The sequence below is a fragment of the Coenobita brevimanus genome, unplaced genomic scaffold (assembly GCF_032717465.1).
Source record: "Coenobita brevimanus isolate Jiangsu-jjx unplaced genomic scaffold, ASM3271746v2 jjx.HiC_scaffold_169, whole genome shotgun sequence".
Lineage (NCBI taxonomy): Eukaryota > Metazoa > Arthropoda > Malacostraca > Decapoda > Coenobitidae > Coenobita > Coenobita brevimanus.
Genome location: NW_027642548.1, coordinates 18828 through 38170, shown reverse-complemented (window position 1 = coordinate 38170; position 19343 = coordinate 18828). Strand labels below are relative to the sequence as shown.

Here is a 19343-nt window from a genome sequence, read left to right as displayed (position 1 = left end):
CAATGCAGATCTTTTGAGTAGGCTGCCACCAAAGGAAATGCAGATAGCATCAGAGCCCATCCCCACTGATACTGTGTTGTTGTTGGAGCATATTCAGGACTCACCTGGTATCTGCTAAGCACATAAGGAGTATTTGGACTGCCTATGACCCAGTGTATGCTAAGGTGTTACATTTCATTAAGATGAGTTGGCCAGATGATGTAAACGCTCCAGAGTTTAAACCCTTTTTTGTACGTAGGTATGAACTTAGCACTGATGAAGGATGCATCATGTGGGGAAACAGGGTGGTGGTTCCTCCTGCAGGTCAACAACAGGTACTAAAAGAACTACATGAGGCACACCCAGGTATGTCTGCAATGAAGGGTATTGCTAGATCTTATGTATGGTAGCCAAAGCTAGACAAAGATATAGAAATGACAGTAAGCACATGTGAAATTTGCCAGATAAATAGAAACAAACCCAGCATTGCACCCCTTCATGTGTGGCCATACCCAGAAAGACCCTGGGAAAGAGTACATGTAGACTTTGCAGGCCCATTCATGGGACATATGTTTTTGGTCCTCATTGATGTCTATTCCAAATGGTTGGAAGTAAGAATAATGCACAATGCCACAGCAATAGCCACCATTTCTGAGTTGAGAGACATTTTTACTACACATGGGCTTCCTTCAATGTTGGTGACTGATAATGGAAGCCAGTTCACCAGTTGTGAATTTGGTGAGTTTATGAAAAGGAATGGAGTTGTACACACTACTTGTGCTCCTTTTCACCCCAGTTCAAATGGCATGGCTGAAAGAGCTGTTCAGACATTTAAAAAAGGTCTTCTGAAAATGAGGAAGGCCGACATAAAGACTAAGTTGGCAAGGTTTTTGTTCAGATACCGTTGTTCACCTCAGTCAATAACTGGAGCTACCCCTGCAGAGTTGCTTATGGGCAGGACCTTGCAGGGTCCTTTGGACTTGATAAGGCCAAACTTAAAAGAGAGGGTGAAAAGGAAACAAGACAATCAGAAGATGTATCATGATAAGGGAAAAATGGTGAGGGAATTTGCTGTAAATGATGAAGTATTTGTAGAGAATTATAGTGGGCGAGGAGGTCGTTGGTTACCTGGAATTGTAGTGGAAGTAACTGGGCCTCTGTCACATAAGGTAGAACTGGGTGATCACAGAGTTGTTAGAAGACATATAGATCAGATGAGGTCTAGAAAGGAGGAGTTAACAAGATCAGAGCCCCCCAGAGAAGTTAGCACACCACATTTTAGTGGGGATGAGTGGGATCTGGGAGGTATGGGTGTCAGCATGGAGGCTACCCAGCTGCCTCAGAAAAGTTTAAAAGAGGCTCCAGCATCCATTGAGGACCGAAGTAGCCCAACTGGGGAGCAAAAATGGGGCAGCAAGACAAATCAGCCAGGGCTAGTGCCAGACAAACCAGCAGTGATAGGGGAAAAGCACTGCCCACAGTCTCCTTCAGGTACCCCTCTAGGTAGCCCAGCTCATACAGGTACCAAAACCAGGTCAGGAAGGCTTATAAAGAAGCCCACCTGGCTTGATTTGTAAGCTAGGTATACCATATAAGATGCTTATGAGGAAAATATATATATATATATTTTTTGTATGGTATGGGTGCGTGAGTGTGCTATTTTGAGTTTATGTTTAGCATCACCATTTAATTGTTGTACAAGTTATTATTTAGTTTGAAATTAAGGAGGGAAAGAATGTTATGATTGGAGTGTATGAAATTCTTCCCCTGTGTTTGTGTATACGCCGAGATTGGCAGACAAGCGACCAAGAGGTGTGGGCTGAGGAACAAGAATAAAGTGCTGTTGTTGTTTTGCATTGGATGTGTTGTTTAACTGCTTTCCCTGTGGTCGTGGATGTCAAGCAGAGATCTTCAAGATATTACAGAACGGTACGTGAAATCTTACTTCCGTGAATAAATATTGTGCTTTACAGATATATCTTGATACTGTCAAAGCAGGCACATCAACTGATGAATGAAAGCAACTGAATGACAGGGTCATTTACTGAGCAGAACTGTAAGGAGGTCTACCCTGGATATATGACACAATACAGCATTTGGCAACAGATGAATATACTGTGTGATCACTACTATACTTTAGCACTGTCTACCTATGAGAAAATTCTGTAACTGCACAATGAGTATCCTAACCCACTGAGTCTGAGATGTCAAATTTCAATTTATTATTGTCAATTCTTGATGATTCCATTCAGTTAAGGAGAGATTTTTTGAACTGGAGGGTTTAGAAGTAGCTTTAATAAACCCCTTCAATAACAGAAGCCTTTCCTAAGTTGAATCAAATCATCTGGGAGCAGCAAGACTAAACTAAAAGGAAAGTCACCAAGATTGAAGGGTCTGATATGTTATCAATATGCCGGGAATCGAACCCGGGACTCTTAGGCGAGAGCCAGTCAGCATACCACTACACCACGGACTCGATTCCCAGCATATTGGTAACATATCAGATGATTTTTCCTGTGCACAGTACAGGTTTCTCTCTTCAAGATTGAAGGGATTAAAACTGTAACATACAAAGAGATACCCACTACTATTTCTGATCACCACCTACCTGAGTGAAGATTCCGTAATTGAATCCTGGGTGTCCTTAAAGCTTGTGTCACTGAGAGCCTGTGGGTTTAGGATCAGGTGCTCTCTGGGGGTGATGGTGATGGTGATAGGGGCTGAGGGTGGCTCTCCGAGGGGCTCTGGAGTTGACTCACTCCCAGGGGGGGTTCTCCATGACTACCGAGGATTCCAGACTTCTATTTGCAGTGTTGCTGGTGCTTTTATTATGTGGAGTCCTTGCCTAAATGCTTTCTGTGGTTCCTTCATCATCACTACCTACAGTACTGAAAAGATACAAAAAAATTTAGTCGTCATCATCATCACCATCATCTTACTTTTTTTTTATACCTATGGATTGGAAGTAATCACATTCTCATTATCATCTCAACCCTATTTTCCAACAAAATGAAAATGAGGTGTGTAAGCTCTAGATACCATTGCAGCTAATATAAAAGGCAACAGTAGGAGAACTATCATTAGAGTCATGCAACACAACAATCAAGTCAGCGATAAAGCTTTAGAAAACTTGGTTCTGTCTCATGAAAAAGGCAATGCAAACATTTTTTTTACAGAGTATGTGTGCTTTTTTCCCCCTTTTTTTGAATCTCAGGACCAACTGCCTAGCCCGGGCTCCTACGCTCCTCATGGGGCAACGTAGGATTGGCTGATGGATGGATGGATGGATGAATGCATTGCATAAAACCTATGGATAAGTCATTCTATCAAACATCAAGTTAAATATGGTACACTGTATAGAAATGAAACCTTTGTCTGCATTCTTATACAGTATGGTACACTCTTCTAGCCTTTGTTAGTTTTTTGTTTCAATTTCCATACCTCATTTACTCAACACATTCATTTATTATCATGTCGTGCCATCCTCTTGGCTTTCCACATCCCATTCCACCTTAAAACTCACTGAGATATACTGTGCCTTTTCACTAATAAGAACACATCCATTGTTAAGTTAATGTCGCATCTCTGCCTTCATTTGTTTTGTTTTGTGTTCTGACAACGGTGGGCGCTGCATGGCGGCGGTTATGTGGAGCTGTCATATTAAAGAGGATAATGTGCTGCTGTGTCTCCTTGTTACCTCTGCTGACTATGAGCAAATTCATCAAATGGTAGCAGAGCGTAGTTGGGTCAGCAGAGGTGATCTGTATATTTAAAGAAGACCGAGATACGACTGAGAAGATGAGTGGCCAAGCTGGGAAGTGTGTTCCACCTGTTTTTGGTGGGGACAAGAGTTATGAGAGGTGGAAAACCGAACTGGAAGCTTGGCAGATAGTGACAACTATACCTCCTAAGAAACAAGCTTTAAGTGTTGCCCTGTCCTTTCTGGAGGGCAGTGAGGTAAGGGACAGAGTTTTTAGTGAAGTTAATATCCAAGACTTGAATTGTGAAGATGGTATGACTAAACTGCTACAAAGTCTTGATAAGTGGTACATGAAGGATAAATTAACCAGTGCTTATGATTCTTGGTCTGAATTTGATAACTTTCCGGATAAGTGAGAGCAGCAGCATAGAGGCCTACATAACTGAGTTTGAAAAACGGCACAAGAAACTATCAAAGCATGGCATTATCATTCCTAACGGTATCCTAGCATTTAAATTACTTGACTGTGGAGGCCTATCACATAGAGACAAGCAATTAGCTTTAACAGCAGTGGATTACAGTAAGCCAGATACTATGTTTCAACAAATGGTAGAAGCTCTCAGAAAATTCTTCGGGATTAAGTCTGTACCTGCATCGAGTGCTGCACAAGAAAGTTCCCAAGCTCATTCTGGCATCACCATAAAGACAGAGCCAGTGTATGTTGCTGAGGAAGTGAATTTTACGGACAAAGGGAGATACAAGAGGAATGGTAACAGCACTGGCGGAGGAAACAACAACACCACAAGAGGACATAGACCTAGCTACAGGAATTTTGTGAGTGGAACTGAAAAGGGTACACGAAAGAACCCAGTGGACTCAAGAGGTAATGTTACGCGATGTCATATATGTAGATCTGAGTATCATTATGCAAATAAATGTACAAACAGAGAGAAAAAGGTATATGAAGCAAAGGTAGAGTCACTTCCTGAATGTGGACCTAAAGACGAGGATGAAGTGTACCTAACATGTGGAAGTGGGTCCTGTGATGAAATGAGAAATTTAGTTGGTGACACCTTCAACTGTGCTGTATTGGATTCTGCATGTTCATCTACTGTTTGTGGGGTGGATTGGCTACAGAGTTACTTAGATTCACTGCCTGATGACAAACGTATGAAAGTTCATGAAGAAAATAGTGGAGCTACCTTTAAATTTGGTGATGGTGTAGTTGTTCCCTCTTTAAAGAAGGTTACATTTCCATGTGTTTTGGCAGGTTTCCATTGTAAAATTAAATCTGATGTAGTAGAATGTGACATACCTCTCCTATTTGGTAAGCCATCAATGAAAAGAGCTAAAGTTAAGTTAGATGTTGAAAATGACTGTGCAGTTGTGCTAGGTAAGAGCATTAAGTTACAATGTACTGTCTCGGGTCATTATTGTATTCCAATCACAGAGAACAATTCCAGTGATGTAAAGCAAGTCATGTTCACTGTAGGTTCAGATAAGAAAGAAAAAAGAAGTGTGTGTTGAAGTTGCACAAACAGTTTGCCCATCCCTCTGTAAAACGTCTAAGTCAGTTATTGAAGGACGCTGGGGTACAGGATACAGACTATTTCAGATTGGTGAAGGAAATAACTGATGATTGCAATATTTGTAGGAAGTATAAGAAAACCCCTTCTAGGCCTGTGTTGAGTTTACCTTTAGCCAGAGATTTTAATGAGGTTGTGGCCATAGATTTAAAAGAGTGGAAGAAAGGGGAGGTATACTTCTTGCACCTTGTTGATGTGGCCACACGATACAGTAGGTCTGTAATTATATATGATAAGAGGAGGAAGACGATCATTGATAAAGTCGTAGAAATGTGGATAGGAACTGGTATAGGTTCACCAGACAAATTTTTGGCTGATAATGGAGGAGAATTTGCCAATGAGGAGTTTTCTGACATGTGTGAGAACTTAAATATTAGAGTGATGCACACAGCTGCAGAGAGTCCATTTAGCAATGGACTCTGTGAGAGGAACCATGCAGTAATTGATGAGATGGTGAGGAAAATAATAGCTGATCAACCCACATGTCCTCTACACATAGCACTTGCTTGGGCTGTAAATGCTAAAAATTGTTTGCAGATGGTGGAGGGTTACAGTCCATATCAATTGGTTTTTGGCAGAAACCCTAAGCTCCCTAATGTCATGAATGATTCATTACCAGCTCTGGAAGGCACAACAATAAGTGAAACACTTGGTAAGCACCTGAATGCTCTTCATACAAGTCGCCAGGCATTTATAAGGGCTGAGACTTCAGAAAGAATAAGACGTGCATTAAGGCATCAGGTTAGGCCTGTTGGAAGGACCTTCCAGAATGGAGAGCTTGTGTATTTCAAAAGAGAGAGTGATAATGAATGGAAGGGACCTGGTACAGTAATAGGTCAGGAAGGTAAAACTGTCATCATTAAACATGGAAGTTATATTGTAAAGGTACATGTAACAAGAGTTACGGAAATGAAGTATGATATGAGCACTGATATTGAGAATGGTAAAGAGAGGTTTTTAGGTGAAGTAAGAAGTAGGTCAAATAATGATGATGTTTGTACCTTAAATAATAATGTCATTGGAACTGTTCATGACGTAGATGACGATGAAGCTGATGAGAGCACAGTAATCAAGATAGAATACCTAAGTGATTGTTGGTACATATGGAGCTAAGTTAGCATTTTATTTAATCTGTTGCCTGAAAATGCTCTGCTGATAGATGTTTTTTTGGGGGGACCCACATTTTGAGGAGCTTATTTGTAACTGTAAATACCATAGCTAGGTCTGGTGCTCTTTGATTAGGACAGATTCCCCCACTGGAGGCAAAGAGATTTTGAGAATATTTTTGTCACTTATGGCTTCTATGAACTGGAAATGTAACTCCATTGATATCAAAGCTGCTTTTCTCCAAGGAGATAATTTTGAAAGAGAGGTATTTTTGAGGCCACCAAAAGAAGCTGTTTGTTCTGAGAAGGTTCTGTGGAAGCTCAACAAATGTGTTTATGGATTGAATGATGCAGCAAGGGTATGGTATTTCACAGTCAAAACATTACTCATAAAACTGGGATGTACTCAACTGAAGGCAGATCCAGCTGGATTTTATTGATATCATGAAGGTGAACTGTCAGGTGTTTTTCTAATGCTTGTAGATGATTTTACATGGGGTGGAACTGAAGTGTTCAGAGATCATGTAATTGCCAAGATTAAGTCAGAGTTTCAGGTAGGAATGGAAACATCTGGTGTTTTCAAATATATTGGTCTAGAAGTGAAACAAGATGATAGTGGAATAACCTTGAGTCAAAATGAGTATCTTAAGAATGTAAAACCTATACCTGTCAATGTCACTCGAGGCTGTAATAAGATGGAATATTGTAATGCAATAGAGCAGGAAAATCTTAGAAGTCTAGTTGGTCAGATTGGATGGTTGAGTACAAATACTAGACCTGATGTGAGTTATGATGTGCTTGACATGAGTTGTGTTCTGAACCATCCCAAGGTAGATAATGTGATCCAAGCCAACAAGTGTTTGAGAAAAACAGAAATGGTGGACTGTAGTTTAAAGTTTTCTCACTTAGGAGATTTGAACAAGATCAAGCTGGTAGCCTTTAGTGATGCATCTCATGCTAGTTTGCCTGATGGATATTCAAGTGCTGAAGGGTTCATAATATTTCTTGTTGGAGAAGATGGTAAAAGTTGTCCACTTGCATGGGAGGCAAAGAAAATAAGAAGAGTAGTTAAAAGCACTTTGGCTGCTGAAACCCTTGCTGCATCAGATGCTGTAGATATGTGCTATTATTTGGGAAGTGTCCTGTCTGAAATCCTGTTTCATGAACATGAAAAGAATGTAATTCCTATTTGTTGCTATGTGGATAATCATTCTTTGGTTGAAAATGTTCACTCCATGAAAAATGTAAGTGAAAAGAGATTGAGAATAGATTTAGCCACACTAAAACAGCTAATACAGGAAGGTTGTTTAAAGATGATTTGGGTTAGATCAGAATTGCAATTGTCTGATTGCCTTACAAAGAAAGGAGTGAATACTTTCAAATTGTTAAACATTTTGCAAAAGGGAGATCTTACTGACATAGGTATGTAACTAAAGTTTGTGTCTTTTTGGAAAAGTTATTATTTTTTTAAAGAAAGAAACGAGGGAATTCTGTTAAATTATTGTTGTATCCTTTTTTTTTAAAGAAAGAAGAGAGGGAATTCTGTTAAGTTAATGTCGCATCTCTGCCTTCATTTGTTTTGTTTTGTATTCTGGCAACGGTGGGCGCTGCATGGCGGCGGTTATGTGGAGCTGTCATATTAAAGAGGATAATGTGCTGCTGTGTCTCCTTGTTACCTCTGCTGACTATGAGCAAATTCATCATCCATTCTCTCTGAATGACTATAGCATCTAAATACACTTTCTTCTCTCTTCTGATCAACAGACTGTTATGCTACACCCTTCAAGAATCTATTCCTACTATCTCGCCCACCTACGTAACCCACATACATTCCTGGATAGTTACTTTCTACTACTCCCAATCAATTTTTAAAAATCACACCATACCAAAGTATCATAATCATATTTAAATCTGGACACTGTTATAGAACTAATAACATTTGAGAATTCTGCTTTCCTTACAGTTTTCAAAATTATGTAAAATACAGATTCAGTACCCATAAAGCTGTACATGTACAGCTGTGAACATAAATACTGATACACTTTGTAACAAAAGTGTAAGTGATAACTTTCACCATAGGGGTATTTGCCTACTTAGTGTGACTGGTAAAATATATGGTAGAATACTCATTGATAGGGTTAGGCATATGACAGAGGAGCTAGTTGGAGAAGAACAAGGGGGATTTAGGAAGGGAAAAGGGTGTGTAGATCAGATATTTGTTCTAAGATGTTTAGTGGAGAGGTATCTAGAGAAGGGAAGGAAAGTGTATGCTGCCTTCATGGACTTGGAGAAAGCTTATGACAGAATAGATAGGCAAGGTATGTGAAAGGTATTAAGAATATATGGAGTGGAGGGGAAATTGTTGAGTGTTGTGAAGAGTATGTAAGAGGGAGCTAGGGTTACAGTGCGAGTGGATGGTGAGCTGAGTGAGTTCTTTGATCTCAATGTGGGACTGAAACAGGGGTGTGTGATGTCTCCATGGCTGTTTAATATATACATGGATGGGGTTGTAAAGGAGGTGCAAGGTAGGGCAGTGGATGTGGGGGTGGCTCTAATGAATGAGGGTGAGATTTGGAAGATTCCGGTGTTGCTGTTTGCTGATGATACAGTATTGTTGAGTGAAGATGAATGGGAGTTGCAAGGTTTGGTGAATGAATTTGGGACAGTGTGTAGGAGGAGGAAGCTGAAAGTTAATGTAAACAAAAGTAAAATTATGGTGTTTGAGAGGAATGAAGTCACAGAATGTACAGTGAGGTTGGATGGTGAGGATATGGAGAATGTGAGTGCATTCAAGTACTTGGGTTGTGTGATGAGTAAGGCTGGAACTTTGGGGGATGAAGTGTGTGACAGGGTACAGCAGGGAAGGAAGGTTGTTGGTTCACTGAAAGCAGTGATGAGAAATAGAGAGGTGAGCATAGAAGTTAAGAAGTCACTGCATGATAGCATTGTGATCCCTACCCTGATGTATGGAAGTGAGGCGTGGACCTTGCAAGAGGGGAACAGGTCAAGAGTGAGAGCAGTGGAAATGAGTTACTTGAGAGGGGCATGTGGAGTGACATGGAGGGACAGGTTGACAAATGAAGAAGTGAAGGAACGTTGTGGAGTACATGTGGATGTGGTTGAGAAGATTAGGAGAAATACACTGAGGTGGTTTGGACATGTGGAGAGAATGGAGAATGAACGTGTATGTAGGTGAGATGGAGGGAGGCAGAGGTAGGTGTAGACCGAGGATGAGGTGGAGGGATGGAGTTGAGAGGTATATGAGGGAGGGGGGGTGAGTTGGGGGGAGGGTAGTCAAATGGTGGGTGACAGAGTGACTTGGAGGCGTTTTGTCTGCGGCCACCCTTTGCGGGATTAGGGCATCGGGCTATAGATATATATATATATTTTTTTAATGCAGATAACATATTCTGAGGGATAGTACTGTGTTAGTACAATCTATCAAGGTGTAATGTATGTAGATAGTCCTAATGTGTTAGAAGGTATGATACTTGTGTCAATCTGATCTTTGTAGTTTTATGTTGATACAGTAGCATGAGAAATGGCAGTTTTCATTATGGTATCCTCTGTACACTTTCCTTGTGTGCAGATACTGTATTACTAGCTTGGTTTCATCTGAGAGAACTGGGGAACTGAGTCATCTATCTATCTATCTATTGCCAGACGCCTCAATCCCGTTTGGGGTGGCCACAAACAAATAGCCTCCACATCGCCTTGTCCCCTGCTATTTCACTGCCCTGCTCCCAACTCACACCCCCCTCTCTTATATACCTCTCCACCCCATCCCTCCATCTCATCCTCAGCCTCCCCCTCCCTCTTCCTCCCTCCACCTCACTCACATACACTCTCTTCATCAGTCTTTCACCCTCCATCCTCTCCACATGGCCAAACCACCTCAATGTGTTCCTCATAACGCTTCCTATCACATCCACATCAACACCACAACGCTCCTTTATATCCTCATTCGTCAGCCTGTCTCTCCACGTGACTCCACAGGCTCCTCTTAAATGACTCATTTCCACTGCTCTCACTCTTGACTTGTGTCCTTCCAACAACGTCCAAGCTTCACTTCCATACGTTGGAGTTGGTATCACAATACTCTCATGTAGTAACTTTTTCACTTCCATGCTCACTTCCCTGTTTCTTATCACTGCTTTCAAGGAACCAGCAACCTTTCTTCCCTGCTGTACCTTTTCAAACACTTCATCCTCCAAACCTCCATCCTTACTCATCACACTACCCAAGTACTTAAACGTACTCACATTTTCCAATTCCTCACCATCCAACCTCGCTGTACATTCACTGACTTCACCTCTCTCAAAGACTATCACTTTACTCTTCCCTACATTCACCTTTAGATTCCGTTTCTTACACACTCTCCCAAACTCATCCACCAAGCCTTGCAGCTCCCCTTCGTCTTCACTCAACAACACAGTATCATCTGCAAACAACAGTACAGGGAGTTTCCAAACTCTATCCTCTCTCATCAGGGGCACTCCAACATCCACTACCTTACCTTGTACCTCTTTTATTTCCCCATTCATGTACAGATTGAACAACCATGGAGACATGACACATCCCTGTTTCAACCCAACCTTCAAAGAGAAAAATTCACTTAGTTCACCATCAACACGCACTGCAGCCTTAGCACCATCATACATACTCTTCACAGCATTCAACAACTTCCAATCTACTCCATATATTCTTAATACTTTCCACAATCCTTGTCTATCCACCCTGTCATATGCTTTCTCCAAATCCATGAAAGCCGCATACAACTTCTTTCCCTTCTCTAGAAACTTTTCCACTAAAGATCTAAGAATGAGTCATGGCACCATTAAATTTAATGAGTCTTTTCTGTCCAACTCTAATGAAAGAATTAACTGATACTTCCAGTCCTTCATGAATGCAACAGGTCAACTCTGGAACTGTCTTCCTTTTCCTGTATTTCCTGCCAGTCTTTTCAGCACACTGTGTCTTGGTATCTCTAAAATCTAAATGAACAGATTTTGAATTAATCACTTCTTATTTTTTCCTGAAGGGAACAATTTTATAGGCTTTCAGCCTCTGCTTCCTTCTTCCCTGGCTAAACAAACAGAAGAAAAAAATAAAGAGAGGAAATGGAGGATAGACAACTTATTATTATTATTATTATTTTTTTTTTCATGGCACCTTCAGAGTTCCACCACAGAGCAGCGTTGTTTCAATTTGTTTATACAGGCTCCAACATGCTTAATGTGTTGGCCTTTGTCACTTTATGGTTCTCCATCCTGCTTGATTTCTAACAGCCTCTGTTCAGTCCCTTATCCCTGGGGTCACAATGTATGACTTCATCCCACCGTTTCTTTTCTCTCTCTCTCTCTCTTTTTTTTTTCATCTCACAACTCTACACTGTGTGGTAATGTATGTGTTCAATATCTCTCTATCTGTTTATGTATTTATCTAAATGTACCTATATGTGCATGTAAATATGGTTGTATATGAATACATATGTATAAATGTGGCTCTGTGTATGTGAATTTCAATGTGACTATGCATATCAAAACATGACTATATGTATGTGTACATAAATGTGCCTGTATCTGTATGTATAGGTAAATGTGCCTATATGTGTATAAGTATGGTACGTAAATTTGGCTGTATGTGTACGTGTATGCAAATGTGCACGTATATGGACCTGTATGTGCATGTGTACATGCATATGCCTGCATGTGTATGTGTATGTAAATGTGCATGCATATACGAGGTCTATTCAGAGGGTATCTAACCTTAGACATGACAAGCTTAGAGCAAATCCTGTATAATACAGTTAGGTAAATTAGATAGGTAAATACACACACACACAAAATCATCAAGGTGGCTACTTACTTGATAGTGGAAGCAGTTGACTGAGAAGTGGATGACCGTCAAAACAGGTATTTTCAACAACGGAGATTCCATGACCATGCAGCTTCCATAAGGCAGATTCAATGTCAGAACCTGAAGAATATATTATAAATTAACACTTTTCATCCAAGACCCTTGATTAATTCACTGACCCTCAGGTGATAACTATCTTTAGTTAGTATCATGTGATTTTATTCAACCCAAGCAAGGCCTCGTATGTTGGGAGTCGGGACTTATAATCGCACCTCCAGTTTGAAATGCCTATTCTAAGCTGAGAATAAAATGGTTAGAAGATGTTAAGAATAAAATTAAAAAGACACTGGCAGGAATAAACTGAGCGAGATAAAGTGAACAGAAACATGTGATGGTAACACGATTAAAATCACCTTTGGGTAATCAGTCCGATCACCTGGCACTATCGTGCATAAATTAAGTCTATCATGCTGATAGGGGAAAAAAAAAATTCCTGTAAGCTGAATATAACTGCTCTTTTTACAAGGAATAATGCTGCAGAGGGATGCCTTCATATGGTGTGGAACATGTATAGTTGGACAGCTCCCCTCCTGGGTCTACAAACACCCCTAATCCCCTCCCTATCCACCAAAGTGATGGTAAAATACACAAGCAATTTCAATCTTCAGTCCACCAGGTTCACACACATACACACGTTTTCGTTTTTAAAGGCTCCAACATGCTTGCATGTGTCGGCCTTGGTCACCTAATGGCGGCTCTCCACGCTGTACGATCCATTGCAGCCTCCCTGTTCAGTCCCTTAACCCTAAGGTCACACTTAATGACCTCGTCCCATGTCTTTCTCGGTCTACCCCTCATAACCCCACCCCCAATATTAACACTTCTCACCTTCCTCACCCAATTATCATCCCCCATCCTCTTCACATGTCCAAACCATCTCAGTCTACCTCTCCTCATCACAACACCAATACACTCCAGTCCCATCCTACCTCTCAACTCTTCCATTGTAAACCAAGCCCCTCCAGGCCTTGGAGGCAGGGACGCATTGCACATCCACCTAATCATTGTCATTTCTGTACGTCTGAGCCTGCGAATATCTTCCTCCTTCACTGCCATACAGCATTACACTCCTAACACATGCTGCATACAAAGACCCCTTAGCACGTAGGGAGAGCCCTCTCAATGTCAGGAGAGGCAAGAGCTCCCTGAACTTCTTCCAACCACTTCTCACCCTAGCCACAGAGCTACCTCCAGCACACAACATGTCTCCCAAATAACAAAACTCTTCCACACACTCAAGAGATTCACCAGCAAGTTTCAATCCTTTCACGTCTGACAATCTCCACCTGCTCACCCCGGCACGCCGTACACATAAAATCAGCATTATCTCGTAGTCTACCTCTGATACCACTACATCTCTTATGCACCCATTTATCACACACACTGCACAAGATGGAATTGCTTCCCACGCCCTTGTGGCAAACTGCACATGGCCACTCTCCCTCGTCTTTGACAGAACCGCCACCAACCCTCGATATCATCACTTTTGTTTTATCTGCATTTACCCTTAAACCCTTTTGCCCCATACCATCTCTCCACTTCCTAAACCTTTCCTCCGCCTCCCTTTCATTCTCTGCAATCAAAACCAAATCATCAGCATACAACAACTCCCACGGGAGTCCGTTTCTAAAGTCACGTGAAATGGCTTCAAGTACCATGATAAACAACATGGGACTCAAGACTGACCCCTGATGCACACCAACATTCACAGAAAACTCATCACTCAAATCTCCATTCACTCTCACCTGGGTGTGAGCACCCACATACATGGCCATAACCACCCTAACCAGCCACTCCTCCAAGCCAAGCTTTCTCATTGCCCACTTCACCACCTCTGTAGGGACTCTGTCAAAGGCCTTTTCCAAATCAACAAAAACAAAATAAAGATCCCTTCTCCTACCAATACATTTTTCCTCAAGCTGTCAAACAATGAATATGGCATCAGTGGTCCCCCTACCTGGCATAAACCCAAACTGCATCTCATCAATATTCACTCTCTCTCTAATCATACCTTCTAAAACTCTCACCATTACCTTCATTATCTGATCTAAAAGCTTTATACCTCTGTAATTTCCTCATTCCAGGGCATCACCCTTCCCTTTATACACATTTACAATTACACTCTTCAGCCAATCATCTGGGACAACACACTCATAAATAATCCTATTTATCAGGTCAGTGACTAAACTCACCCCTGTATCGCCTGAGGCCTTCAACATTTCGGCAGTCAACCTTGACACACCTGCTGCCTTCCCCACCTTCATCCTGCCTATTGCCTCACTCACAGTAGCAGCATCAATCAAAGAGCAAGGGCCAGACACTGGATCTGCTGGCTCCAAACCCTCTCTGTCCCAGTCAAACTCCTTCATTCAACAACCGGTTATAATGCTCTCTCCATGCATCTTTAATATCCTCACTGTTCAGCAGTACCCTTACTTCATCATTCTTCACACACTGCTCACCTATAATATCCCGATTATCCCTCTTCACCTGACCTGCCACCCTAAATATCATATTTTTCCTTTCCCCATGATTTAGGTTATCAATTAAAAGTCTCTGTGACTCAGACTTTGCCCTGTACCTGGTATACCTCTCTTCTAGCCCTATGCTTGGCAGCCAAAAATTCCTCTTTGCTACCAACCTTCTTCCATTCCCGGAAAAGCCTTCTTTTCTCCTTAACTGAAGCTTCTACACCCTCGTCCCACCACCAAGTTACTTTATGTCTTGGTGGTCCTCTTGCCCAACCGCATGTTACATCAGTAACTCTCAAGAGATTGTTCTTGAGGGCTCTGTACTGTTCATTAACGCCTCTGTCTACAGCTCCCTGTTCAGCCACCACTCTCCTCAACTTGCTATAGAAGGCATCCCTTACTACTTGGTTTTTCAGCTTCCATATTTTCCTCCTAGGTACATAAGTCCCCTTTTTCATCAATCGTTCCTTAAGCACCATATCACAAATCAGTAGTTTGTGCTGCTGCACACACTCCTCACTTCCTATAACTTTAACATCCCTCACTAACCTCCTATCAGCCCTCCTAACCAGAAAATAATCTATCTGACTGCTATTTCCCCCAGACTCATACGTAATTAACCTACTGTCTCTTTTCCTAAAATACGTGTCGCACACAATCATGTCCGTTGCCTCCCCAAACTCGAGCATCCTTTCCCCTTCTGCATTCCTTATACCATATGCACATCCCTCTTGCACTCCTTCATAACCTTGTGCTCAGTGGCGGCGCCAAGGGGGGGCTTGCAATAATGAGCCAAGCCCCCCCATCAGCCCCCCCAATATTGCCAGATTCCAAAGGCGAATTTAGGCAGGACGTCCCTTATTTGAACTTTCAATTTTGTATTACTATTTACAAATAATACACAAAAGTTGACGAAACGAAGTGTTATAAGTTTAGGAAAAGATTCAAGACAATAGATTAAATCGTGATTATTATTTTTAGCTGTTAGCATTTAGCAGATTCTGAATGATAGTAATTTCACGGAAATTACGGAAAATTTATCAGTTGACTCAACTTCTAAGGAAAACTTCCAGCCTAGTTCTAATACTAAGGGTAACTTATGTTATAATATATTCTGTGAAATTCTTGTAATTCAGATGGTTAGTTTACATATCCTATAATGAAAATGATAAGTGAAAGTAAAATACAGCATTATTTTATTAAACTACATTAGCCATTCTTTTAGTGTATTACGACTGTACGATTATTATCTCGTCTTCAGAAATATAATTGAATGTCGATTATGTCATAATTCGAGGCAGGAAGTTAATAAATTTGAATATATTTGATTAAAATGAAGTAAAGGATTCACACTGCTATAGGGCCTACATGGTCCTAGGCTCCTAGCCTAGCCCAGCATTCACGAATCGAGTGCACGATGAGCCATTCCTGTTCGATTCCCGTCAGCTACCAGACCAGTCTACCACGCGACGCGGTTGTGTGTAGATCTCCGAGTCTGTTGGCTGTTAATTGCTTAGTGCAGTAGACACTGAATTACTGAGCAGCTGAGCTTATTAGTTGTGGTTTTCGTCTTGCACTGATTTACAGGTATGGTGTAAGTTGATTTTTTTCTACTTACAAATGTATATAGGCTACTATAAGATTATAAGAAGCTGTGGAAGGAAGAATAAAATAGTGTGAAAATATCTGGTCTGTTGTAATGCTAATATGCAGTTTTATGCTTCTGTGATCTGTGTGCTTGTTTATGCTGTTTTCCCTGTTTATGAAAGTAACTGATGGTGGTTTATCATATTTGATCACATAGGCCGGTTTGATCATGGAACGCTACCTGTTACCCAAGATTCCCAAGAAGAGGCTGTGAGATGATGATCCTCCTACAGACACACCTGCTGTTAATGAGGACCTGGACAGTGGTGATCGTGATTGTGAGTCTGCAGCCTTACTAGGTGAGGCTAGTGCAGAACCCCAGCCACAAGAGGGCACTTCTCACACCCATGGTGAGAAACTACTACCTGGACCCAAGGACCTGAGCCAGCTTCCAGATAGTGGTCCCACCTGTCCAGACTTGAAGAGATACCCAGCCACAGAATACAGTGGCCAGTCAAGGTCATTCAACAAGAACTGGCGTGATCATCATTCGTGGCTGGAGTACTCCACGACCCTAGATGCTGCATTCTGCTTTGCATGTCGTCATTTCGGTCATGTACACTTAAGCAAATGTGAGAAGTCCTTCACCCATGACGGCTTTCGGAACTGGAAGAAGGCAACCTCATCTCTGAAGTCTCATGTTAATTCAGCAGGACACAAGTTTTCTATGCAAGCTTGGACAGAGTTTAGGATGCAGAAAGCAACAGGTTCTAGGATCCTACATGCTTTTACTACCAACCATGAAAAAACTGTAAAGGAAAACAGACATTACATTAGAGCAGTAATAGACGTACTGCTCTACACAGCCTGCCAAAATGTTGCCCAAAGAGGTCACAAGGAAGACACTGATTCTGGCAACAAAGGTAACTTCCTGGAACTGCTGGACCTGATTTCCAGGTATGATGACATTGTCAAAAAGAAACTGAGTGGTGGTCCTGGCAATGCTAAATATACGCACCACGATATCCAAAATGAACTGCTCGCCATCATAGCTTCAATAATCAGAGAGGACATCAGCAACGAGGTCCTAAGAGCAGAGCATTTTGCCCTAATGGTGGATGAGACCAAGGATGTCAGCAAACAAGAACAGCTGTCCATTGTGGTGAGGTATCTCCACAAACAGAGCCTTCATGAGGTGTTCCTTGACTTCACAGCAGCCGAGGGTCTGGATGCAGACTCATTGCTCAACAAGATCTTGGAGACCCTGGCCAAATGTGGTACTGACCACAACGCCTGCATTGGCCAGTGCTACGATGGAGCTGCAGTCATGTCAGGGCACATCAGTGGTATACAGGAGAGGTTTAGGAGAAAGGTACCACAGGCTGTGTATGTCCACTGTTATGCTCACAGGCTCAACCTTGTGCTCGTTGATTGTGTACACAATATCCAGGCTGCAGCAGAGTTTTTTGTGGCTATACAGAGCTTGTACAAGTTCTTCTCTACGTCAGTAGTACATGAAGAATTTATAAAGGTGCAAAAAGAATTAAATCCCACAAGGCAGCACATAGAGTTGAAGCAACTGTCTGACACAAGATGGACCTCCCAACATGCTGCTTGTCTGGCAGTGAAAAGAACCCTACCTGCCATAGTGACAACCTTGAAACGTCTCATGGAGGGAGACAATGCACACAGAGCCACTGAGGCAAAGGGCCTGTGCATCCTGCTAGATCAGCAATTTGTGACAATTCTGATGGCCATGGAAAAAGTGTTACTGATGACCAAACAACTGTCAAACCACCTCCAGTCACATGACCTTCAGCTGGCCTCTGCAGAGGACTTGATGCAGTCTGTCATGTCTGGACTGACAGAAATGAGGACTGAAGCTGCCTGGAAGGAGTTAGAGGAGGCTGCTGAGGATTTGTGCAAGGTAGTTGGGATACGCACTGAGACTGAGCGTCCAGGTAGACAACGATCTGCTCCCAGACACCTGGATGAATTCATCATAACATCCAGTACAGGTCAGAGGGATGGAGCTATACCAGATGCCAGGAGAAGGACCTTCTATGCCATCATAGATAGAATGCTCAATGAGCTGAGCAGGCGATTTTCATCTGATGCCTGTAATGTTCTGATGGGTGCTGCTGCCTTGAATCCTAAGCACATTACATTTCTGGACAAAAAAGCGCTGTCAGGAATGGCAGCCAGTTATGGAGTGGCAGAGGGTGATCTTGCAGTGGAGGTCCACCAATTGACAAGACTAATAGCTAGGAAGAGAGACAATGGCCTGGAAGTGTCCACACCACTTGAGCTCGCAGCCATGCTGGAGTCAAACAAGGACGCCTTTATAGATCTGTATAAACTTGTATGCATTGCAGTGACCCTCCCTGTCACCTCAGCTGCCTGTGAGAGGAGCTTCTCATGTCTGAAACTCCTCAAGACATACTTGAGGAACAGCAGTGGCAACAACCGCACCAGCAACCTTGCTGTAATATCAATTAATTCTAGGAGGGCCAAACAGCTGAACATTGATGCCATTATAGACACATTTGCTGCCAATCACCAGAACAGGCGCATAGTTTTAAAGTAACGTGACAGTCGTTACACCTTGATTTAAAAATTCTTCTGATTCTTCAGATTGTATTAACTTCATAACATAGAATTTTTTTCTGTCATGTTAACTGCTTGCTTACACATGATGTCTAAATTAATTGAGTTAAACTTCAATCTTATGGAATAAACTGGAAATAATAAATGTTATTATGTTGCGTATACATTAATCTGAATTTCCTTGCTAGTTTTATGTATTTCATTTGGCAGAATTTTTGATGAGATAAGAAATGTTATACATTAACACCGCAGTTTCAAAGAGTACAGGTGTCTAAAATGAACCTCAGTACATTCGGATATTATGAATATGTACATATCAATTTTCCATCAACACTTCAGTTTGATGACATTTTGTGAAGCCCCCCCACATTTTACCCCAGCCCCTCCT

At 41.7% G+C, this 19343-nt stretch overlaps 1 protein-coding gene across 1 annotated transcript; it reads left to right on the top strand.

Moving 5' to 3' along the window:
- Nucleotides 1–238: 238 nt before the first annotated feature.
- LOC145389634 (zinc finger MYM-type protein 1-like) lies at nt 239–18935 on the top strand (the record flags this gene model as incomplete). Its single annotated transcript, XM_080264870.1, has 3 exons — nt 239–345; nt 922–1500; nt 16642–18935. Coding segments are annotated over 3 exons (2980 nt in total), but the record flags the coding sequence as incomplete, so codon positions are not given.
- Between the last annotated feature and the right edge of the window lie 408 nt (nt 18936–19343).